This window comes from Oncorhynchus tshawytscha, linkage group LG04 (assembly GCF_018296145.1).
Source record: "Oncorhynchus tshawytscha isolate Ot180627B linkage group LG04, Otsh_v2.0, whole genome shotgun sequence".
NCBI lineage: Eukaryota > Metazoa > Chordata > Actinopteri > Salmoniformes > Salmonidae > Oncorhynchus > Oncorhynchus tshawytscha.
In genome coordinates, this window is record NC_056432.1 from 27,978,431 (window position 1) to 28,000,658 (window position 22,228).

Here is a 22,228-nt window from a genome sequence, read left to right on the forward strand (position 1 = left end):
TTGAATTTCAAAATCCCGATGTGGCCCTCGAGCCATAAAGTTTGCCCAACCCTGCTTTACAATTTGGATACAATGTTACAATGAGCCATGCTGATGTGCTGGATACAGCAGCATGGAGGCAGTCAGACTTGGGGATTTGACAGAATCACTGAGCTGCTTTCAGGCATGTTGTTCAATCTGTGACCGATGTGGCCAGTCAGTCAGCTGAGTTGTCTTGTTATGGGGCTGCTGGGGATTGGGCTCTGGCCTTACCTTCATACACAGCGGAGAAGCCCTTCCCCACCCAGTTACTGCTGCTGCGGAACTCGATCCACAGGCGGCTGTCGGTGGAGATGATTGGTTCAGGTAGCTTATCCCCACAGAAACGACCTGGAACACACACACACACACCAGACCACCTTATTACACTCAGAACTACCTTTTTGTCCAGACACCCTTGTGTTACATTTAAGTTTATTTTCAGCATCACTTTACCATAGTGTATAGTGCATGTATGGGAATAAGACATTCTTAAATCCTAACCTTTCAGAGGGGCTTTCCTGGAGTATCCATCTCTGATCTCAACATGGTCATACCAACACAGGTGACTCCTGTACAGATCCATGGAGGTGAAGTTCAGAATGATCTTAATAACCAAGAGAGCATGATGATTAATGAACAAAATACAGTCCAAACAGTTTCAACATGAGAAGAAAACAAAAATCCAGTGCTGACTTTAAAATCAAGATTTTATCATCCTTAGGAAAACTTAGTTATGAATATAACTACTGTTCCCTGAAGGAGGGAATGAGGTATACTATACTGTGGGGAGTCAACAACCAATCATATTCACCTGAAGAAAATTGAAATCACACCCAACGGGCCAATGAATGCCGAGCCCGCCCTCGGAAGCCCTACCTTCCTGGCAATAATACTCACATTAATTTCTCAATTCAGTACTGCTCTTCAGTGATCCCAAACCCCCTGACGGCATGTGGCCAAAATATGTTATACCTCATTTCCGCCTTCAGGGAACTGTAGTTATATTCATAACTGTACCTTCCCGTTCAGTCGGTTACTCTGTATAACATTCTATGGGGACATACAGTCACTCCCCAAGCCAGCTCAGTTGGTACCAAACTAGCAGGCCCACAGCTCCAAAAAAGGGGTTACAGAAGCCACTTTTTTCCCTAATACTGAACTGGGCGCTGAACTGTCAGCGCCCAATATAGGGAACCAGAACCTACTACAAATTGGCCATGCGCACTGACACGCTGCCACTGCAGCCCAAGTCCATAGACCCCATGGTTCCAATAATAATACTTACCTTGCCATCCTGAAATATCAGTGCAAGAAACCGCAAGTCCAAAACAGAACACCTGTCGTGACTTGGTAAAGCGCACATTCATGCTGCATAGCATCAACCAGATGAACCATGGCAGCCTGAGGCTCAAACCCACAGCAAACCAGCAGTAACCTGGAAACTGTCTACTCGCCGCTGCCATGGCAGACCAAGGCTCAAATCCACAGAAAACTGTGGTAAACATGATAATGCCCTCTTTACGCACTGCCGCACCCTAAGGCTGAAACCCATAGGGAACTGTAGAAACCTGGATAAATGTGCAACCTGCATTGCACCCACTCCCAGACCCAGCCATAAGAACACTATGAGCCACACTGGGACAGTTACATCCATATGATAAAACCCAGTAACTGAATGCGCTGAGCCAGAGTCAAACAACTTTTTTTGTGATTGCCTATGAACCCCAGAGAGAAATATGGGAAACCAGTGTGGCAGTGTGGAGCACCACCTGTTTACTCGAGTCCGCTGCAACCAGCCAATACTCTGATCCCTCAGGACAAGTCTCTGAATGTCCTTGAGTGGCCCAGCAAGAGCCCGGACTTGAACCTGATCAAACATTTCTGGAGAGACTTGCAAATAGCTGTGCAGCGACACTCCCCATCCAACCTGACAGAGCTTGAGTGGATCTGCAGAAATGAATGGGAGAAAATCCCCAAATACAGGTGTGCCAAGCTTGTAGCCTCATACGCAAAAAGACTCAAGGCTCTAATCGCTGCCAAAGGTGCTTCAACAAAGTACTGAGTAAAGGGTCTGGATACTTATTTAAATGTGATATTTCAGTTATTTATTTTTAATACATTTGCAAAAAATGTAATTATGCAGTATTGTGTGTAGATTGATGAGGGAAAAACTATTTAATACATTTTAGAAAAAGGCCGTAACGTAACCAAATGGAAAAAGGCAAGTGGTCTGAATACTTCCCGAATGCACTGTAAATCTGCAGCATTGTGACCATATTTAATGACTAGGCTGCCACACCCTTAGCCTGGTACACTTTGTCCAGCTAATCCGCTGAGAACTGGCTCTGTTTATTTGGAAGCACCGTTCTAGGATTAGCCCCATTGTTAGCCCCAGAGGCTAAGAACACTACATGACAAAAAGTATGTGGACACCTGCTCGTCGAACATCTCATTCCAAAATGATGGGCATTAATATGGAGTTGGTCCCACCTTTGCTGCTATAACAGTCTCCACTCTTCAGGGAAAGCTTTCCACTAGATGTGGGGACTTGCTTCTATTCAGCCACAAGAGCATTAGTGAGGTCAGGCACTGATGTTGGGCGATTAGACCTGGCTCGCAGTCGGCTTTCAAATTCATCCCAAAGGTGTTCGATGGGGTTCAGGTCAGGGCTCTGTGCAGGCCAGTCAAGTTTTTCCACACCGATCTCAACAAACCATTTCTGTATGAACTTCACTTTGTGCAAGGGGGCATTGTCATGCTAAAATGGGAAAGGGCCTTCCCCAAACTGTTGCCACAAAGTTGGAAGCACAGAATAGTCTAGAATGTCATTGTATGCTGTAGCGTTAAGGGGTCTAGCCCAAACAATGAAAAACAGCCCCAGACCATTATTCCTCATCCACCAAACTGTACAGTTGGCACTATGCATTGGGATAGGTAGCGTTCTCCTGGCATCCACCAAACCCAGATTTGTCCATCGGACTGCCAGATGGTGAAGTGTGATTCATCAGTCCAGTGAATGCATTTCTACTGCTCCAGAGACCAACGGTGGCGAACTTTACACCACTCCAGCTGACACTTGGCATTGCGCATGGTGATCTTAGGCTTCTGTGCAGCTGCTCGGCCATGGAAACCCATTTCATGAAGCTCCCGACGAACAGTTCTTGTGCTGACCATGCTTCCAGAGGCCGTTTGGAACTTGGTAGTGAGTGTTGCAACTGAGGATAGACACTTTTTATGCACTACCACTTTACGACTGAGCCGTTCTTGTTCCTAGACATTTCCACTTCACAGTAACAGAACTTACAGTTGACTGGGGCAGCTCTAGCAGGGCAGAAATTTGACAAACTGACTTGTTGGAACAGTGGCATCCTATGACGGTGCCCACGTTGAAAGTCACTGAGCTCTTCAGTAAGGCCATTCTACTGCCAATGCTTGTCTATGGAGATTGCATGACTATGTGCTTGATTGTATATACCTGTCAGCAACGGGTGTGGCTGAAATGGCCGAATCCACTAATTTGAAGGGTTTCCACATTTACTTTTGTATATATAGTGTCTCGCCAGCTTTCCATCCATCAGCACTGTGCAAAAAAGCCCAGCTATCTCCATATCCTCTACACTCATGATCCAGCCTGGCTGAATGAGGGGAATCCCAGGTCGCCTTTAGCTCATCTGCAAAATCTTTAAATAGGGGTAAGCAACGCTTCACTGCTGCAGGGACAGGCGGTAAATACCTTCCCCCAAACTTGGACCAATCCACCCACAATCCACCCACAGGTGATCTACCACCCTATGACACAGCTCCATCAAAAGGCACATATACCACCAATGGTTCACTCTCCCACACAGAATCCAATGCCGGGGCTTTAGGCTGCCCCGGACTGATGACATCCGATTCACACTCTGAAAACCCTCAAGAGCCAACAAGGGATTGTATATCATCTGGACTCTGAACACTGCCAGAGAAACCAGAATGAGCCTCACTCGGCTGGGTTGACAACTCTGACCACCACTGCTGCTCTTTTCCGGTCTCAGACAACCCCATTCCTGGGGTCGCTTCACCGGAAGACCCTTCGCCAGCAGCCCCAATCTTTCTCACAAAGTCAGCCAAACGCCCAATGGAAGTTGAACCAAGCCGGATAAAATGTCACACAAACTGGTCTGAGCCAAAGCGTGTTTCCACCCCAGGCAACAGGACAGCACTCATGAGTATCTTTAATTTCCATTGTGAAACCACATGCCTTAGGGCACGATCGGTGGTTCAAACTCAACTGATTAGACTTTTTGAACTTACTCTTACCACTGGCCATCTTATTCAAGCAAGGAAGCATTAGCTACACAAGCAGAGCAGAAAGTAGTGGGGTTTCAGCAAACGCAAAAACCAATGCCAAGACCCAAAACTCGCAACATCTACAGGGACGAGTACTGTCTCCCCACTAACAGACACGTAAGTCGGAGCCAAATCTCGTAGTCTTCGTTTACTTGAAAAGTTTGTAAATTGCGTGACACGTTCCCCGGTATTCCACGAACCCCGGTATTATAGCCAAGGCGGCGGGGCTTCCAATGGCAGGCTTGGCATCTATCGATTGGCCTGTTGGGCATGATTTCAGTTTTCAGTGAATATGATTGGTTGTTGACTCCCCATGGTATCTTATACAGAGTGACTGACAAAGGGAACAGAGTTATCACTAAGTCACAATAAACAAAGCACTTCTTCAAGTTTTTATCTCAGTCAGTTTTCCATGGCCCCACCTTTTCCCCAGGTGTGACCGATATTCTCCAGATGCAGTGCATGTAGGCTGAGTATCCATTGGGGAAGCCAGGAGAGGAGAAGTTCCCACTGCTTTCCTGCAGACTGTCTCCACATCCTATCAACAGAGAAAGAGAGAGACACATGAACATGAGGACCACGTCAACCAGTGGAGAATCTAGCAATTCGTTTCTTTCTGATAAGGGCTAAAATACTGATTAGAGAAACAGAAATGAAGTAGCCAAGTCCCACTAAAGGCAGACTGTAGAAGACAGCAGTTTGATGCTACAACTATAATCCTGAATCTTAGAGGGCAACTCTTTCATTTTCAAAATATCATCTGCTGACGGTGATGATTATCAACCTCTTCCAGTTGATGAGAAGCAATAGAAGACCGTATGACACACATTCTATGTGCATCGACTCAAAATAAATCTGTAAATAAATACTGTAAATAACCAAATCCTCTAGGAGACCTAATACATTATGAACATGCTGGTAGTTCAATCCTCCCTCTGGCCCACTGTGCTACAGGGGATAATTTCAACCAGCATGCATGCACAGTGCTCTAGGGGAACTTCTTACTGAGTTTTTCTTACTCAGCGGGAGTATTAAAAACATCTCCCACAACTGGTTACGTTCATTGGCTCCCTCCCTCCAGACCATAAAGGGGTCAAATAACGCTTGGCAGAGGTCTGCTGATGCTAAACCATTAACAATCACTCTGAGGGGATGACAAATGCTCCCAGGAATGCTGTGTGAATAAGGATCCACTGCGCTGCGCTCGTACAATCTGTTTTCCATGAAAACAGAGAGAGACTCCTTCCTAGCTGCATCCTCTGTGCGCCACATCATCCACTAGCCCCTGTTCCACTGAGAGAGAGTTTATTACTGTGAAGAACACATAACACACCCACTTAAAAACAGCCCCACCTCTCTAAACCATCTATGGTGAAGAAAGATGATTCCCCCCACTAAAACCACATTCAGTGGTCCAGTTCTGGCCAGCAGTATACTGTTTATTCACTGAGCTTTAATGTGGTTCTGACAAACCCAGTTTTCCCTGTCTGACCCACAATTAACGCTCTGACATCACTTTTGTTTTATGAATGACTATTTTAAACTTGTCGGTTTATGCTATAAATCGACCTTGCGCCTGTAGTCGTTGTCCCTTCAGCCTTAACCTTATTAAACCTTTAAGTCTTTCTAAAGACCAACATAACTACTGGTAAAGTGTCAGGGCAGGATGTTTTCCTTTAGAACACATATGTTCAGTTTACATTGAAAATATCTTGATCTCTGGACTCTAAGAATAGAGTATGTTGATTCCCAGCCATCATTCTAGTCATTGTTCTCTTGAGACCAGCCTTTCTTTTGAGTCTATCTGGGAAAGAGTGATGACACTTCCTGTTCTAGGGCACTGTTTACACTCCTTCCCCTAGCCAGGGAGTCACAGCAACTGTAACCAGGGAACCACGTCACATCAATGGTAGATGCTCAACTATTTCCACACGTAAACTACATCTAGGAAAATAAGGAGCGTTTGAGTATTCACGCTGTGATATTGAGAGACACGAAAAAGTAGAACAACGTTTCTCACTCTCAGAGGTAAGCAAAAGCAACAAAAGCATTATATAAATGTCCATTATTATGTCAACTTCCTAGACCTATTGTTTAATATATACCTTATGCTATGTACAAACTACAGTGGCAAGAAAAAGTATGTGAACACTTCGGAATGATCTGGATTTCTGCATAAATTGGTCATAGAGGAAGATTAGATCAAATTTGAAGTCACAACAATAGACGAACACAGTCTGGTTAAACTAATAACACACAAACAATGATACGTTTTCATGTCTTTATTGAACACACTGTGTAAACATTCACAGTGCAGGGTGGAAAATGTATGTGAACCCTTGGATTTAATAACTGGTTGACCCTCCTTTGGCAGCAATAATCTCAGCCAAACGTTTTCTGTAGTTTGGGATCAGACCTGCACAATGGTCAGGAAGAATTTTGGACCATTCCTCATTCCACAAAACTGTTTCAGTTCAGCAATATTCTTGGGATGTCTGGTGTGAACCACTCTCGAGGTCATGCCATAGCATCTCAAAATAGGTTGAGGTCAGGACTGGGCCACTCGAGAAGGCGTATTGTTTTCTGTTGAAGCCATTCTGTTGTTGATTTACTTCTGTGTTTTGGGTCATTGTCCTGTTACATCACCCAACTTCTGTTGAGCTTCAATTGGCAGACAGATAGCCTTACATTCTCCTCCAAAATGTCTTGATAAACTTGGGAATTCGTTTTTCCGTCGATGAGAGCAAGCTGTCCATGTCCTGAGGCCGGCCCAAACCATTATGCTCCCTCCACCATACTTCACAGTTGGGATAAGTTTTTGATGTTGGTGTGCCTTTTTTTCCTCCACACATAGTGTTGTGTGTTTCTTCCAAACAACTCAATTGTAGTTTCATCTGTCCACAGAATATTTTGCCGGAAAATCCAGCTGCACTATTGCAAACTTCAGACATGCAGCAATTTCTTTTTGGACAGCAGTGGATTCTTCTGTGGTGAACACATGAACACCATTCTTGTTTAGTGTTTTATGTATCATAGACTCGTCAACAGAGATGTTAACATGCTCCTTATATTTCTGTTAGTCTTTAGCTCACACTCTAGGATCCTTCTTTACAACATTGAGCATTCTGCGCTGTGCTCTTGCAGTCATCTTTCCCTTACAACCACTCCTAGGGAGAGTAGCAACAGTGATGAACTTTCTCCATTTATAGACTATTTGTCTTACCGTGGACTGATGAACATCAAGGCTTTTAGAGATACTTTTGTAACCCTTTCCAGCTTTATTTAAGTCAACAATCCTTAATCTTATGTCTTCTGAGATCTCTTTTGTTCAAGGCATGTTCAAGGCATGTTTCACATCAGGAAAACTCAAATTGTGTGAGTGTTTTTACAGGGCTAGACAGTTCTAACCAACATTTCCAATCTCGTCTCATTGATTGGACTCCAGGTTAGCGGACTCCTGACTCCAATTAGCTTTCGGAGAAGTCATTAGCCTAGGGGTTTGACATACTTTTTCCAACCTATACTGTGAATGTTTAAATTATGTATTCAATACAATAATTTGTGTATTATTAGTTTAAGCAGACTGTGTTTGTCTATTGTTGTGACTTAGATGAAGATCAGATATAATTTTATGACCAATTTATGCAGAAATTCAGGTATTGAGGTAACACATACTTTTTCTTGCCACTGTATACACCAAAATGTGTTTGAAATAATTGTGCTGTTCTTACTGGAACACTTGTAGAGTTTGCGTGCCTGTGTGATATCCCCTTTGCTTAGCCTTGTCCTCTGGCCAATTGGCGGTCTCACTGCATTGACATCATAGCGTGGCAGGATGGTGTCCAAGAAGATTCCTCTGCATTTCAGGAGAAGAGACCGCTGTTAGATCAAAACACTGCATAACCGAGAAGGCACTTGCACATACACACTGGTACACACTTTCTCAGAAAAGACACCATTCAGAGGGCAGTGGTGAACCCTAAAGAGCCATCAGCAGGCGGCTGAACTGCTGACACTAACACTGACAGTAGGCATTATTCAGTGATATACTGAGGATGCTGACACAAGCCGTGCTGCCCAACAATGTGGTCTCAGGGCAATTTGTATTATTCTGTACATAAATCTGTGACACTCCTTTTAGTATGATATGATACATTAGGTTACATTATAAATGGAATAACATACAATAACATACATACTAGAGGATGTGTAGTATCATACATCTTACTTGGTGGTATAATATCATACAAATTGGATGATGTACCTTCTCATACATCTTGGTTGACGTATAATATTGCACATCTTTATCGGAGACCAGGTTGCTTGTTGTGCCATAACAACAAAGGAGAATTATGGAGAGAATTTACTTGGCGGTTAGGAGAACTAAAACAGCAAAGGTTAGGCGAATTTATGTAGAAGATTAGGTGAATTGGGTTAAGTTTAGAATATGGGTTAGGGGAAAGGTTAGCTAAAATGCTACAGTGGGCCCAGGCGCAACTCAAACATTCAAGCTTTGGATTGCTAGACTGTCACAGATAATGCTCACCCATCCTCCCGACCAACCTCCCTACTTTCGTTTCTGTCTCAAGTAACTAGACCATTAGTAGGTATCATACATCTTGGTGGTGCTCAGAAATACGTCAAGTATATTTTGTATGGCTCTGAGGCAAGGCGGTGCCCATTCAGTCTTTCTCATCAGTGAACTCAGCACAGAGAAGTGGAGCCACACCCATCAGCGGACCCATGACCCTTATCAACACTGTCAAAAACAATGACCTAACTTCATATATTATTATATAAAAAACAACCAATGGACTGTTTCTGGTCAGTGGTCCCCTCCAAGGCTGTAGGAATGTCCTCCTCAGAGAGAGGAGGTAGTTCAAACAGGTCTGGGGGTCAAAACTGACCTCCAACTGACCTCGTTGTGCTGTGCAGATGGAAGAAAAACATTATCCAATTCCAATACTAAAAACCAAATGCCCTCCTCTGACAACTCTATAGAAAAATCTAAAACTTGATTGGTTTGTTGTATGGACAACAGCAATATTTAGCATAAGGATTAAAAGTCCAAAAGAACAAGAACAATTAGAAAGATGTATAAAAATCACATCATGGTGGCTTGCCTTTGGCTTGAAAAGGAGTCCAGAACAGTTGATGGCGAAAAACCAGACCTTTTCACACCACTTTCTCACTTGACACTTTGCTAGTTTATCATCTCCTTTTCTCTCTCTGCAATGGTGAGCAAAGCCTGGTTCCTGGCTGTTCCCATGGTGACGTACCCATCAACGCCAGGCATGTGCAAACAGAGCAGCCTGAGCTAACAGTTTAAGCACTGTCTGTCTGTCTGCCTGTCGGTCTGTCTGTCTGCCTGCCTCCAGGATCCGTAAGCTGGCTGTCGGTGAACAACGCCACTCCAGCCAGTGTCAGAGCAGACAAAGGGCATACTGGCAGGTCTTTATTTGAGTTGGCTCTGCTTTATGCACCAGGCCTGAAAAATGTCCCCAGCGCAGAGGGGCGGATAAAGCCCAGGGTTGGGTAACATGCCCCAGACAAAAAGCATGGGGAGCTGCCTTACTTGTCCCCAGGAGACACTTCAAAACATGAGGGCTCCCCATGAAATCTTGCCAACAACAATCTCGGCAAAGGCCCTGGCTTCCCACGGTGATTTACAGTAAAAACGCTGTGCAAACACACAGGCTAATAATGGGGAAACAAAGTTAGACATTGGGACAGGTACATCAACATCAGAGGAGGTTGGTAACACCTTAATTGGGGAAGACGGGCTCATGGTAATGGCTGCAGCGGAATGAGTGGAACAAACACATTGTTTCCATGTGTTTGATGCCAATCTATTTGCTCCGTTCCAGCCATTATTATGAGTACTCCTGCCCTCAGAAGCCTCCACTGATCAGCATGCAGGGGAAGTGTAAACTGTAAACTGAGAAAAGCTAACAGGAGCCCCTTGTCTCCTAATAAGGTGCTCTGAAAACACACTGACCACGCTCTCAATACATTACTTTTTCATCTCTAAACAGTGAAATAATTAAATGGCTATACTCAGGGAAAATAGGACATGCTCAGAGGTTGAATGACAATTGTCATCCCCTGACAAGCACATTGCCTGTACAGTTAGAAAAATAAAGGGCTAGACAGCCCACTCTGTGCAGTGGCCTGAAAGAGTGTTTGTATCCAATCTCAGCCTCCTTGTACAGAAAGAATCTCTCCCGGTTTCCCAGAATCCAGTTGCCACGAGCACATGGCAGGTTATTTGGGACAGGCTGCAATATGAGGTATTGACGAAAGGGCCAGCCTCGGTGGAAAAAAAGGGAAGAACATTTTGAACAAAAGGAGAGCCAACAGCTGGTTCTCATACCAGAGAGCTGTGTAGTAATGATTACAGTCTGGTCTGGCCACCCTCTCCTCCAGCTCTCACTCGCCTTGCATGTGCCCAGGCTCACATTACATTCACACTGGGAAGCTGGGGCATGCCAAACCCCTTCCTGCAATTGGGAAAGAGGCATTGAATTGGAACAACAATCACTGATGCCGATGTTTGTAGCGCTAGACAATTTCACATTTTGTTTATGTAAAAGATCTTTTGAAGAAAGTACGCGTCGAGATGCACAGTGGGTACCAAAAATGTATCACACACATGGCTGAGGGAGGTAACCGCATGTTACCGGTATGTTAAACTCAGTGCCAGGGTATCCCCCCCATTGTCATGCAATCCCCTATAGACTGCACACTTCCTGACAAGGATGTCAGGCAACCTTTATCCATTGGCTTGTATGACTTATGTAATGACACCAAATTTACAGCTCAATCTCCAACTCAGTCCCAAGTGGACCTTTTGGCTTTGCTTTGATCCAACGGAAACAGGCAGAAACAGTGCCAAACTGCAGCCTAAAAAGCAAGGAGATGGGTAAAACCCAAATAAGCATGCAGTCGTCATAGAAGCTGGGCTGGTCCAAATCTCAAACCGCCACTATGACACCACGGTCTCTGTCTGTGACTAACAGGACAGCATCTGGAGAGATTTCCAGATGCATCCGACAGGGAGTCTGGGAGAAATAAAGAGGCCAGCTGGCACAGAGGGACGCACTGGCACAGTGGAGTATCAAAAACCATGACACATGCACTGCTCTCCTTTTCAAGCATACTTCAAGGACAAGAAGCAATTTTGTGAAATATGGATTTCAAATTGCAGCAGCATCTACTACAACAGCACTTAAAGAGTTTGGTTTGAGTGGATAGTGGTTTTCCTGCTGTTTAGTATTACATAGATTCTACAGAAAAAAAAATCTTAGAGGGCAAAGTGTGACAAAAATAGAATCTTAACAGATTCCATCTCCGTGGCCATGAAACAAAAAAGCTGTGGGATATTTTACAGTCCTTTTGTCCTTTATAAAAGCTGCACAAACCATCTATAACGCCTTGATCCCAAAGGCCAATATAGATCAATCATATCAACAATTTATTGAAAAATCTATAGCTTGCAGTCAGAACGCACCTGGAAACAGGATCCGTTTGATTCTGTACTCTCAGAGATTTGACTTATTAAGTCAATGTCGGGGAAATGACATTGAATGGTCTCCAAGTTTATGTGATCATTAGTGGTTGACCTAAATCATGCTAGCAAGTAGACCTGACTTTTTTTTTTACACCAGGGAGCCATGAAGCTAGCCAGCAGACACCTTGGGAATAAAACCCTATAACCTCCTAAAGAAGCCTGGTATGTGGGATCATGTTGCTAACGACGATCAAAGCCACTTCAAAGGGGCTCTATGTGGCATAATGAGGCAGTTCACACTATGAGAGGAGAACTTTTACAAGGAGCTTCACAGAGGTATGAGTGTGCCATGTAGCCTGATGTGCTGCAGCAGGGCCACTGGCGCTAGCGGCTCCACCTGAACCTGGGGTTGGATGTGGAGGTTTACTGGGCTGCTGCTACACACTCAAGCAGCTTGAGCCAACCAGGGGAGGGATAATTGGAACAACCTGTGGCTGTGGGTAAAAGTTGGCTCATCAAAAGGTAGACACAATCAATCCTTATGGGTAATTCCACGGAAACGGAATTGCACTGAGACTCAGATTTTTCCACTTAAAATGTACGCCAAACAAAAACCATTGATTTCAAAGTTTAATAAACCATATAACTCTACGCACAAAAACTTTTTTTTTACACTGACATTTTTACAACAAAAAAACATTTCCTAGATGAACTTTGCAGATGCAAAGTTCGGTAACAGAATTTTGGTGAAATCTCCCTCAGTTCTTTGTGTCCAAGTTTTCCAAAAACTCTTAAATATCTGCTCTGAATTAAGATTCAAAGACGTCTGCAGAAAGAATGGAGTGTCAGCTATGTATGACATGACACATTAACTTTTAAAAAATCTACTTTGGTTATTGAACTACAGTAAGTAGAGTGGATTTACACCTGGTAACGGAATTGCGGTAACGGAATATCGTCTTGGCTCCATGATCTGCACTACACAGACATGCATACTTATGGATATGAATCTCATTCTCTTCATGGTGATATATCCTCTTTTGCATGTTTGGGTATTATTCTACACACTGGCTATTATTTTAATGAGTTCTGCCCCGAAACAAGACCCAATTTGGTTGGTCCAGACCGTGCCAAATCTGAACCAATCATAGACGTCTACATTTACAAGTTTGGACATTAAAGTACAGCACAGTAGCCCTCAGTAGAGTAGAGGTCAGTACAGTACATTATAGTGTACTCAACTCTAGTGTACTAGAGTATGTACTGTATTTTTTGGAAATTCCTTTACCTATTTGTTAACAGAATTGAGTTTTAATCACTTAATAATTCATAAACAAAATTGATATCAGTAAAAATACTATAACTAATTGATAGGTCTACCTTTACTTGTTACCTCTGAACTTTCATTATCCTCCCTCCTAATGAGGGACGAAGTTTAAAAAATATATTTTGGTAACAAGGCAGTTTCTTATGCTGTGCATACACTACATGACTTCTAAAATCGTAACAATTTAGACATGCTCACATTTCGCGATTTCCTTTCACAGATCTTTTAATTCCATCCACATTACGATGATTGATCCTGCCCTGCGTATCTCGGTTTTCGTAGGAAAAAAATTCTGACATGCAAATAGTGAGCTGCTTTGTTAGTGTGCACATTATTATGTGCAGAAACATTAAAACACGAGACAGAGGCGCAGAATAGAAGATATGAATAATATTTTGGGTTTCTGTCATGGTAGGACATAGACATAATATTGCTGGATTTCGTTTTACATTAGCTTTCATTTGACACCCAATTTGATATGCTTCTATGAACTTCGCATGTTGGTGCTCATGGATCCTTTTACATGGAAATAGCCTTATCTAACAAATACCCGCCCTTGATACATAGCTGCCACAGGACAGCATCCCCACTGAGAGACGCAGCTACTTGAAAGACTGGAAGCAATCAATATGATATATGCCTAACCCCATAATACAAAACAGATAGGCATGGTATTATGTGGGGTTGGTAAAGCATGCTGCAGTTTGTGTGCATTGATTTTTGTAGGTGCCCTTCTACTACTAGACTACAGATGGACTGGGCAAGGTGGACTACACAATATCAGAAGGTTGGTGTTGTCTAGGAAAACGTATAAAACATTCACCAGGATTGAAAGCGAAATCTCTATAATCCTGCTCTTTCTGGGCCCCAAAAAGCTAAATGGGCCAGATGTGTCAACTCTAATGACACGTTACTCCAGGCATCCTGGTGGATTACACTTTTTTAACCTCCGAAATCTCATTACAAGGACAGGCAATATAATCCTTTCTGCATCTCACAGAAACCACATCAGTTCACCCCTGAGCATTTCCACTGCAAGCTCAAATGTAAGCGGTGACCATTGAGAGTTAAAAGATCCAAGCCAAAATAAATTTGCGGAAGAGAGAGAAAGAGTAGACACTCCCAAAAAGTATTATATTCTGCAGATGTTCTTCCTTTAAGCCAAGGCACTGACACATTCATGAGGTCCATCACTGAGTTGTGTCTTTGTCCTGCTTCCCTGTACTTTAAATTCATCAGACCAACCTTCATACAGGCTAAGTAACAGTGACAAGTCAGCAGTATATTTGTCCCCCAGGCTATGAATGTCAGCAGGTCATTAACTGAATAGTATCTAAGCTTCAATTTGCGCCACCTTTCCTAAGCCTTGAAGTCAGCCCCTGGCTCTAAAATTAAACAAAATAATGGAGAGAAAAAAAGAGACATTGACACATTGTAGAACTATGAAGTGACTCACATGGAAAAGACCTGAAGTGAGACATGAGAGCAAAAGTGACAGTCTGGGAAACTGCTCTCTGGCCTAAACTGTAACTGATTTCCACGATGTCTGTTCTGCTCTGCTGTGTACGAAGTGGAACTTGGCCCATCTCCTACCTTGAGAATGTATTCCTGGCATAGTGCATGATGCTGTCAAAGTCATACACTTCTCCCAGAGAGTCCACCTCCCCTGGCTCCATCTTCAAGAAATTATACTCCTGTCCTGTGAATGGAAGCAAAAAAACAGATACTGAAACCTGCAACCCACCACTACCTCAAATACTGTACCAGAATACTAAATACAAAAGTGAGAGGCTATCTCCTAGAAAGGGAAAGATGAGTGCGCTGTTCCATACACAGCAGTCTACAAAGCAGTCTTGCCTGGCTGGATGTTGTCCCTGATGATGCTGACGTGTTCATCTCTGTCGGGCCGGGTGTGCTCGTGCCAGAAACCAATCACGTGGCCCAGCTCATGCACCACTATTCCAAACTTGTCACAGTTCTTTCCTATGGAGATGGCCTGGGGACCGCCACCCCTGCGGCCCACATAGGAACAGCACCTGCAGGGTCCAACACACAGAACAAAGATCAGGGACAGGTCAACAGGCAGGGTAACAAGCTAGTTCAAAGACTGTGGTAACTGGCTCCATATTAGACTAAACTAAGTCACTTTTAACTTGGCAGACACAAAGATGAGAGCATTAGCTCAAGATTGGCCATCGTGCTTACCATAGTACTATGTAAATGCTACATTTCTGTGTACATCTCAATCATGTAACAAGAACTTGGTGAACTTCGTGTTACACTGGATATATAGAACTTTACTTCCACAAACATGAAAGTGTTAACCAGAAGGAGTGAACAAATAACGAATAAGCCAAGTGAAGTAGTCTATGGAAGGAATCCCTGTTCCTGGAGAGACGCAGGGTCTGACCTCAAAGGTTTGTGGTTCATCTCACATCTCTAATGCATATATACAGTATTAGGAACAGCATTCTTAACAGCCTTTCTAGCACATCATAGGAAAACTAGCGGAGGTGAGGTGACCCTACATCCTAATACAGTGGTGACATTCATTGATGCGTGCTTCACTGTAGATGGAGGGTTACAATGTGTGACAGTGAAGGATGGCTAACTTTAGACTGCAGGGCTCTCCATCTCTCCCTCCCTGACATGAAAGGGTCAGTGTGGAACCCCGGTCCATGGACACACACCGCGCCCCTGTGGGCCAACCAGCCTCTCTCTAATTACTGTGAGCCAGGCTTTCCTGAGACGGGCCTTGAACTTTGCACAGGACAGATGGAGCCTGCAGCAGGCCAGCCCAGAGCCCAGGCATTCCCACTAACTGCGGCCGCCTGAGTGGATAATGTCATCCCTGTTACTCTGGAGGACAGTTACCAGGCTAAAAATGGCTATCAACAGCTGGGTGGAAAAAGGTCAGTTTATGCTCCGTATCCGCTCTTTAATGTGTTCTTCTTGGTTACGGATTTAGTGTACATGCAGAGCCAGAGTATAACGCCATCAACGTGGCTACAGTTTTGTGTGATATCTTTTGAACTTAAAAACATGCATAGCTGGGAAAAGGACAAAATATATAATGTGGAATTACGGGTTATGGTTAAGCTGAGGAGGTCTCCCTTGGGTGTCATTAAAAAAAAACATGTGACACCAGTGCTCAGTGAAAGATGTGTCAGAACTATGAGGCACAGCATGCATTCCTTGGGCATGAATGGTCGTCTTTCTCAGGACTTGCAGGGGGCTTCAATTAGCACAACTCACGCAGACAGACTGCGGACAGAGGGGATGAGCCAGCACTAAAGGACAATGGAGGAGTGGTAAGGAAAAGTACTTAAGCGATAACTCATTATGGCTGTGTGGATAAAGGACTGTCATGTCTGAGCAGGCTGACCAGCTACACTTCCTTCCTGAGGGAGGCGAGCCCAGGCCTGCGTGGACTTACCCACATGGCCGGTAAGTGAACACAATGTAGCTCTCTTCTGTTGTCCTTTCGATAAAGGTCACGCAGGTATGCTTCTCCCAGTGACGCATGGCCTGGCGGAATATCGCCCGCTGGCTGCCTGAATGTGATGGGAAGAAGGGAGGAGATCAGTGAGGCTGACGTCCATAAGTCACGTAAAAAGGAGGATAAAATACCAATGCTAACAGCTTGCTCATAGTGCCAAATTCATTCCAAGTAGAGTTAATAAAAAATGGTATGTCCAATAGCTGCCAAGACATTCATTTTAATGTAGTGGATGCAAGTATGCTGAAGTATGCTTAATGGACACCAGCTACCACATTTTAGTAGGAAACTATGTTATAGGGTGCATATAAGACACATAGGGCAAGTAAACAGCAGTGATGATGTGGGACTTACCACTGAAGTTCCCACTGATGACATAGGGAATGACACCTTCTGGCCACACCCTCTCAGGTCTGGATGTTGCCGCCCTTTTCCTGCGGTGTGATCCTTGCCGGTTTGGCAATGCTCTGTTTCGACTGGTCTCATTGGCAGAAGACCCTGTCATTCCCAATTACCAGCCAAAGATGATGTTTGTACAATATAAAATCACAGAAAACCATCCAATTAAAAAGTTCAACTCTGGTGAGAACATGGTAAAAACCATGATGAGATTACAACATTTCAGCTGTTCCGAAATGGTAAAGAGATGATAATGACAATGAAGCATGCTTTATATGCTGGTTGAGCATTTTCTTTACATAAACACTTTGAGAGTGCTGGTGATAAACATGCTGTTTGTTTACAACAGGTGTCTTGGCCAACCCAGTGTTGGAGAGGAGTCATCACCTGGTGCTGAGTGGTTCATGCATCGTATACATCTTCCTGGCAGATGCACTGGGAGAGAGTTACAAAGCCTCCTTGCATAATTGGCCTTGAGGTGGGAAAATGTGGGAACTATTTAACTGAATGCAAGTTTTTGTTCTTGGACTGGTTTGTATTGTATCATTAAGGAGACATTTTAGTCAGCACTATATAATAGCACATGCATAAATGGAGTCAGACTTTTAGAATTGATGACAGGCACGTTTATAAGAAAATGCACGCTTTTAGGCTATGGCGATAGGCCTTAGTCTTTATTCCCAGTAACCATGACTTGGTCAGCCAGCCTCACAGCTCTTGCTCACCTGTGGTTGTCTCATTGAAGGTCTGGACGGTCCGTTGGGCCATGTTTATAATCCGGTCCACCTTAAACATGCGCATGTCCTCCTCATCCAGAGCAATGTCTCCCCAAAAGGCAACTGAAAAAGACACATATAGAGAGAAAGCAAGTCAGACATATTTAAGGCATCTTTACAATATTGTTTTGCACCGTTCAATAGCCTCAAGGTTTTCCTGCTCTGCAGTCCGACAAACCCTGTCGATCACATAGGCATCCATTAAAACAGAGGGTGAAAAAGCTAGACATTCTCTCCCTCTCACACTCTCTCTCTCCCATCTCTTTGGCCCCCTCTCGCAAACAGACACACAGAGTTGTGAAACATCAGTTATGTGAATGTTTGAATAACAGGAGAGGAATGCGGTCTGAGTCTCAGAGCTCTATAAGCTCCAAGCTAAATAAGTCATACCATCAGGGGAGGGAACATCTCTTTATGACATTCAGTGGAGGACATAGGAAATCAATTAATGAGAGCTACATTCAAAAGCTTTCAGATCAGCATACCCCAGATGTGCTGGGTCAATCCAGTTGCCGTTGAGAAAACTCTGGGGGAATATTTCATGTCCTGATATCTTTGTACCATTAATGAGTCCTCGAGCAGACCTAATACTGTAAGATGCTGCCTCAATACTGTATATAGGGCACCTTGAACAAGTAATACGTTCTTAATGAGGCCAAGGAGAAGGAAAAATAACCAAGCAGTCACCCTTTATGAAGAATGTGAAGAATGGTATTCCTTGCTAAATGCCCTATTTCTTCGGCAGTTTGGGCAGGAGTCCTCTCCACAGATACAGGCCGCTCTGTTTTAAAAGCTTTTAAACCAGCACATTTGCTGAATTACGCCCTGTCCTGTGTGCAGGAGTGGACCATACAACTCTATGCACAAGTACTGCTTTTAACAATTTCCACAAAAAAATGTTACAAAAACACATTTAGTTGAAAAACAGTGCAGATGCAAAGTGCCGTAGCAGAATGACGGTTTGTGCTGTTGTCACCTAACTTTGCATCTGCATTGTTTTTGTAAATGTGTTTTGTAAAATGTTAGTCATCCTTGTGCATAGAGTTGCATGGGTTGTTTAACTTTGCAATCATTGGTTTTTGTTTGGCATACATTTTAAAGTGACAAATCGAGTCTCAGCATCATTCTGTTCCTGTGGAATTGCCCTTCTGGGAACTGCTTTACTGGGAAAAACAACATCAACTGCTATAGTGAAAGATGGATAACTAAGAACTGACAAACTGTGGTCTGGGAATCAAAGTGAATGCATCTTTTCAGGGCTTAAGGTTGTTTTTAGAACTCAACAACAATCATCTAAGACTGTTATAACTGAGCAATCATTGGCCCGACCATTAATAACAGTCAGATTGTGGTGTGCGTTTGTGTCAGAGAGAAAAGACAACGAAGGAAAACAATAGAGGAAAAACGTTTTTAGCTTGCGTCCCTTATCCACCAGAGGATAATTATTTAGACAATATGTAGCTGGCTGAGATGTAGCCACAGTCTCACACAAGCAACAGAGTGTCGGAGAGGGCATGTTGTGGGCTAGCAAGATTACAAGCTAATGACAGCAATAAGAAAAGGTGTAGATCCTTGGCTGCAAGATAGGGCATGCTCAGAGCTCAGTGGGCAGGTTGAAAATACCATAAGTCAAAGGGTTCCTATCATTTGCACTCAGAAAAACACTCAATCACTGTGAGTGTCACCAAATCCCCAAAACATTAAAATAGACTATTCGTACTCAGCTCAAATACAGACACTCTGTGCCAAGAGTATACAGTGCCTTCAGAAAGTGTTCATACCCCGTGACTTATTCCACATTTTGTTGTGTTACAGCCTGAATTCAAAAACGATGAAATCTATTTTTTTTAATCGCTCACCCATCTACACGCAATACCCCATAATGAGAAAGCAAAAACATGTTTTTGGAATGCTTTGCTAATTTATTGAAAATTAAATATAGAAATAGCTCATATACATAAGTATTCACACCGGAGTCAATACTTTGTAGAAGCACCTTCGGCAGCGATTACAGCTGTGAGTCTTTCTGGGTTAGTCTAAGAGCGTTGCACACCTGGATTGTACAATATTTGCACACTTTTTACAATTCTTCAAGCTCGGCCAAGTTGGTTGTTGATCACTGCTAGACAGCTATTTTCATGTCTTGCCATATATCTTCAAGATGATTTAAGTCAAAACCGTAACTAGGCCACTCAGGAAAAGTCAATGTCATCTTGGTAAGCAACTCCACCATAGGCTTTATTTGGCATTGTGCTTTAGCTTAAGGTCCTGCTGAAAGGTGAATTTGTTTAATTCCGTTACTTTTTATCCCAAAATAACTCCCTGGTCTTTGCCGATGACAAACATACCCATAACACGATGCATGCAGATGCTTGGAAATAGGCCTCATTGGTCTCATTGTGAAATCCCTGAGTAGTTTCCTTCCTCTCCGGCAACCGAGTTAGGAAGGACGCCTGTATCTTTGTAGTGACTGGGTGTATTGATACACCATCCAAAGTGTAATTAATAACTTCACCATGCTCAAAGGGATATTCAATATCTTCTTTCTAAAAAAAACTCCATGGTCTTTGGTCTTTGTGGTTGAGTCTGTGTTTGAAATTCACTGCTCATCTGAGGTACCTTACATATAATTGTAAGTGTGGGGTACAGAGATGAGGTAGTCATTCAAAAATCATGTCCTGAACTTATTAAGGCTTGCCATAACAAAGCGTTTGAATACTTATTGACTCAAGACATTTCAGCTTTCTTTTAAAAATGTATTTACCAAACACTTCACTTTGACGACATGGGGTAGTGTGTAAGCCAGTGACACAAAATCTTAATTTAATCCATTTTATATTGAGTAACACATTTGCATAAAGTTTATTATTTCAATTCATAAGATTCATACAATACATTTAGAGATTTTTTAAAATACTTTCAGACATTCAATTTGAACGGACTCCTCAGTTTCCAGGATATCCGCCAGTGTTTTAATGTCCCAGGTTCATCATTTTGTCTTTACCTTCAACTCCACCTATCCATGCAAGCCTATGGGGTCCCCTGGGGAGCAGCACTAGCAGAACACCCATTGGTCAAACTTCTAACGGACAGACCCCCCTCAAAGGGAGTTGTTTTTAATATCTATTGTTAATTAATTCTAGCAGGAGAAAAATCATTAACTCTATCCACTGTATGGGAAAAAGATTACACTTAAACTTGCTGACAGACAAATAAATTGGGAGACAGAATGGAAAAAATATATCTGGATCATTTAGAAACCCCAATCACCAATTAATTAATAAAAACATTTGCTATAGAACCTACCTGGTGGTTAGAGCATTGGGCCAGTAACCGAAAGGTTGCTGGATCGAATCCCGAGTCGATAAGGTAAAAATCTGTCGTTCTGCCCCTGAGCAAGGCAGTTAACCCACTGTTCCCCGGGTGCCGAAGACGTGGATGTCGATTAAGGCAGCCCTCCGCACCTCTCTGATTCAGAGGGGTTGGGTTAAATGCGGAAGACACATTTCAGTTGAAGGCATTTAGTTGTACAATTAGGTATCTAACACCTCAAAGAATACATCACATGGGCATTTGTCCATCGCCATTATGTGAGTTCTGCACCACAGGGGACCTTGGTACTTTTCAGCATGTGCTGTGGAAATGCCAGGGGTGGTTGAATTCTGGGGGAAGGTTAACAATGTCATCTCTGTACTTATAGATAAAATAATGCCATTAGATCCAATAGTGATGTTGCTTTATGATGACTGATTGGCACTTGTCAGAACGCCAACGGAGAGTGTGGTTGGCAGGAACCACAGCTGCTAAGAAGATTATTTTACAAAGGTGGATTCCACCTCATCAGTTACCATTGCAACAATGGTTGCTCACATTTAAGGAAATTGTACTTATGAAGCTCTCCACGGCCAGGATCCACCAGGGCCAAGGTGTCCACTGGACACATGGATAAAAGCAGCAGCGGACATTTCGGAACTCTTAACCAACGGGCCTTTACATCCATGAAATTACTATGTAATATAAATGCATTTGATTTTATTTCATGATTTATTTGACTTTTTATTTTTAAAAGCGGTGTGAATGCTTTCTGAAGACGTTGTATCTGATCACCACAAGCTACCAGCTGTCTATACAGTATGCAATGGATACAAACTGACTGTCACAATGCTCTTTTATCCTCTTGTTCTTACTTTTGATTCCAAGAACTGACAGCATTAAAGGATGAGAGAATTAAAAGCACTTCGACAAAACCAACATCAATTTGGGGCTGTCACCAAGAGGACAGGGAGCACTCTTTCCACAGTGGAAGATAAAAATGTAGCTGCAATTAGATGATTTAATTTATGAGAGTAACCTTGCTTTACCTAATA

The 22,228-nt window shown here is 43.1% G+C and overlaps 1 protein-coding gene across 3 annotated transcripts in view; it reads right to left on the reverse strand.

Annotated features, from left to right (window-relative positions):
- LOC112248466 (bone morphogenetic protein 1) overlaps window positions 1-22,228 on the reverse strand; it is a 50,218-nt gene that overhangs the window by 9,247 nt on the left and 18,743 nt on the right. Inside the window, exons 2-11 of one of the 3 annotated variants that reach the window (XM_024417516.2) lie at window positions 17,811-17,924; window positions 17,473-17,520; window positions 17,041-17,184; window positions 16,624-16,741; window positions 15,045-15,223; window positions 14,781-14,886; window positions 8,082-8,206; window positions 4,773-4,888; window positions 523-625; window positions 253-369 (exon numbers count right to left, since the gene is read on the reverse strand). In XM_024417516.2, the coding sequence (XP_024273284.1) occupies window positions 253-369; window positions 523-625; window positions 4,773-4,888; window positions 8,082-8,206; window positions 14,781-14,886; window positions 15,045-15,223; window positions 16,624-16,741; window positions 17,041-17,184; window positions 17,473-17,520; window positions 17,811-17,924 (1,170 nt within the window). Of the gene's footprint in view, window positions 1-252; window positions 370-522; window positions 626-4,772; window positions 4,889-8,081; window positions 8,207-14,780; window positions 14,887-15,044; window positions 15,224-16,623; window positions 16,742-17,040; window positions 17,185-17,472; window positions 17,558-17,810; window positions 17,925-22,228 lie in introns of all 3 variants that reach the window. The other 2 variants (XM_042320559.1, XM_024417517.2) reach the window with 2 other exon arrangements.